We start from the raw sequence: 3,665 nt of genomic DNA, 5'->3' as shown, positions 1-3,665 counted from the left end.
TGCGGTTGTGCAAACTTCTAAGAATTATATTTTTGGTCCGTGCAACCTCCCATAATCTTATCTGATCAATTCCACAAGTCTTGGGACATTACATTAATCTTATCTGATTAATTCTATGACATTTCTTGGGCATTACATGGAAGGAAGCAGTAGATAGGGAAATTTATATTGAACAAGTTCAACTATATCAATAAAAATGTTATTTTGTTCAATGTTGTTTTCCCTTTAATGATTTATTTTTTCTTGAACTTAATCTTGGCAATGAATCATCATATTAAAGTGTTAAAAAACTAAAATAAATCAATTAAACCAAGAATATGTCATTAAGAAGAAAACTTAGTCTCGGGTAGTGTCTTGGTGAATATGTCAACTGCCTCTTGTTCAGTTGAAATGTATTCTAGCCTGCTCTCATTCTTGAGAGCGTGACTTCTGATGAAGTGATGTCTGACATCGATATGCTTTATCCTGGAGTGAAGAACTGGATTGTATGTAATCGCAATTGTGTTACTGTTATCACAAAATATTGGTGATTCTTCTACGATGACTCCATAATTTTTCAGATGTTGCTGAACCCAGAGCAGTTGGGTGTAGCAGATTCCAGCAGCTAGATATTCTGCTTTAGTTGTGGAAATTGCTATGGATGTTTACTTCTTCCTGAACCAGGAAATCAATCTTTCTCCCAGAGACTGACATGATCCACTAGTGTTTTTTTAATCAAGTTTACATCTTACATAATCTGCATCTGAATAGCCAACTAATTTGAAATATGAGTCCTTAGCATATTATAAACCCACATTTTGTGAGCCTTTAAGATATTTCAATATGCATTTGGCAGCTGAAAAATACGATTGTTTAGGATTTGCTTGAAATCTTGCACACATGCAGATAGCAAACATGATATCAGGACGGCTAGCAGTTAGGTAAAGTAAAGAACCTATTAAAGCTCTGTTAAGTGACATCTCATCTGATATTCCCCCTTCAATTTTTATGTAAAACTAATTATTAGAAGTGGACTTTTATAGTAGCTTTAGTAGAAACACGTTTTTACACATATACTTACGTTTTTGTCCATACTAGTATAAATACGAGTCAAGAACCATGCTTTGTAAGTTTTCCCGCATTGCGGTTATGAAGATTTCATTTTACTCAAATTCTTTACAATTCTGAAATGGTATCAGAGCTCTAATCCGCTCCAAAATCTTCTATGGCCAAAGGCGGTAAAGCTTCGAATAATCAGACTGTTGTTCGAACATCAATCGATGATTCAAGCAGCCCATTCTATTTGAAAAATGGTGATCATCCAGGATTGAATCTGGTGTCTCATGCCCTCACAGGTACAAATTATAATACCTGGATGCGTGCTATGTCAATGGCTTTGACAGCCAAAAATAAGCTTGGATTTGTCAATGGTAGCTTCTCGCGACCTCCAAATGAAGATCTTCAGTATGGATCCTGGTTGCGATGCAATAGTATGGTAATTTCATGGATTCTGAACTCGGTTAATCGTGAAATTGCTGATAGCTTGCTGTATTTCCCGACGGCGCTTGAAATTTGGTTAGATCTACGCGATCGGTTTCAACAGAGCAATGCTCCTCGCATCTTTAAAATAAAGAAATTACTAAGTGGATTTCAACAAGGTTATCTGGATGTTAGCACGTACTACACGCGAATGAGAATACTTTGGGATGAACTAAAAGAATTTCAACCAGTTTCGGTGTGTAAATGTGGCGCTATGAAGGATTGGATCAATTACCATAACCAGGAGTGCAACATGCAGTTTCTGATGGGATTGAATGAGTCCTATGCTCAAAATCGAACTCAAATTCTCATGATGGATCCGTTACCTGTCGTCTCGAAGATTTTTTCATTAATCATGCAAGAGGAGAGACAACGCTCCATTCACACTGATATGACAAGTTTCCCCAAATCCTCTGCACCTTTCCATTCACCTCCCATTGCTGCTGTTAAAGGCACTTTCGGGGGCAAGGATAGTCGAGGTAACAAAATTTATAATAGACCTATTTACTCCCACTATAACATTCTAGGTTATACTATGGATAAATGCTATAAGTTACATGGATATTCTCCGGGGCATCCAAGGCACAAGATCAAACAGGTTGACACTAAGATGCATGTTAATCAAGTTCGGGGTACAACATGTCTTCAAATTCCTGAGACGAATGTGAATCGTGCTGGAGATACTTTGAGTCCAGATCATTGTAAACAGCTCATTGCATTCTTGATCTCTCAACTCCAACTTGGTTGTGGCCCTCCTTCAGATTTAAAGCAACATGAGAATTGTGATGCTTCAGTTTCTTGCTTCAGTGGTACATTTCCTTCATGTCTTACTACTCTTTCTAACATTCAGACACATTGGGTGTTAGACATCGGTGCCACTCATCATATTTGTTGCTCATTATCCATATATCACACCTCGACACCTGTTTCTTCTAAAGTCACTCTTCCAGACAGCTCCCATACACTAGCAACACATATAGGATCAGTCCATCTGTCCACTGATTTCATACTTGAGGATGTTTTATGTGTTCCTACCTTTCATTTTAATCTCATATCCATCAGTGCATTAACCAAAAGTATGCATTGTTCTATGTCCTTTTCTTCTGATTTTTGTCATATTCAGGTTCTCACCAAGGACATGATGATTGGGACGGGTGAACGAGTTGGCAACGTATATGTTCTAGATACCTCAAGTGTATCTCCAAATGTCTGTAATGTCTCTTTTACTCAATACAAGTTATGGCATTATCGTATGGGCCACCCTTCCCCTACTAGACTCTCTATAATTGGAACAAATACAAGTATTGATTCAATAAAACATGATGAATTGTTTGATTGTTCCATTTGTCATATATCCAAAAAAAGAGACTATTATTCCTTTCAAATAATTCTATTTGTGATGCTTCTTCTGATCTAATCCACATTGACATATGGGGTCCTTTCTATCCATTACGTGTCGAAGGATATAGTATTTCCTTACTATTGTTGATGATCATTCACGTTTCACTTGGGTTCATTTATTGAAAAGAAAATATGATGTGCTAACCATATTCCCTGACTTTTGCAAGCTGGTTTCCACTCAATTTGGAACCAAGATTAAGGCAGTACGATCAGATAATGCCCTTGAATTCAATTTTGCTGAGTTCTTCATATCAGAAGGTATAATCTCCTATAAATCTTGTGTCGAACTTCCCCAACAAAATTCTGTTGTTGAACGGAAACATCAACATCTTTTGAATGTTGCACGAGCCTTGATGTTTCAATATCACATCCCTTTGTCTTATTGGACTGACTGTGTCACTACCGCAGCTTACCTCATAAATAGAACTCCTTCTACACGTTTGAATGATAAATCTCCATTTGAGTTGTTGTACTGTAAACTTCCAAATTACACACACCTCAAATCCTTCGGTTGTTTGTGTTATGGATCCACATTGCCAAGCCAACGCACCAAGTTCTCTCCTCGAGCCATAAAATCAGTCTTTCTTGGTTATCCATCTGGCTATAAGGCTTATAAACTTCTTAATCTTGAAACAAACGAAATATACATATCTTGTGATGTCATTTTTCATGAGAGTGTGTTTCCCTTTGAGAGTCAACATGTGCCCAATGATAATGACTTCTTTTGTGATAGTGTTTACAAACTC

At 37.2% G+C, this 3,665-nt stretch overlaps 1 protein-coding gene across 1 annotated transcript; it reads left to right on the top strand.

The window, feature by feature from the left end:
- Positions 1 to 1,204: 1,204 nt before the first annotated feature.
- LOC140835766 (uncharacterized) lies at positions 1,205 to 2,676 on the top strand. Its single transcript, XM_073201175.1, has 2 exons — positions 1,205 to 2,327; positions 2,642 to 2,676. The coding sequence occupies exons 1-2, from the start codon at positions 1,205 to 1,207 to the stop codon at positions 2,674 to 2,676; spliced, it is 1,158 nt and encodes a 385-aa protein (XP_073057276.1).
- Positions 2,677 to 3,665: the final 989 nt, after the last annotated feature.

The sequence above is a fragment of the Primulina eburnea genome, chromosome 7, assembly GCF_022965805.1.
Source record: "Primulina eburnea isolate SZY01 chromosome 7, ASM2296580v1, whole genome shotgun sequence".
NCBI classification, from domain to species: domain Eukaryota; kingdom Viridiplantae; phylum Streptophyta; class Magnoliopsida; order Lamiales; family Gesneriaceae; genus Primulina; species Primulina eburnea.
The sequence above is the reverse complement of the archived record's forward strand: the minus strand, read 5'-3'. Positions and strand labels throughout refer to the sequence as shown.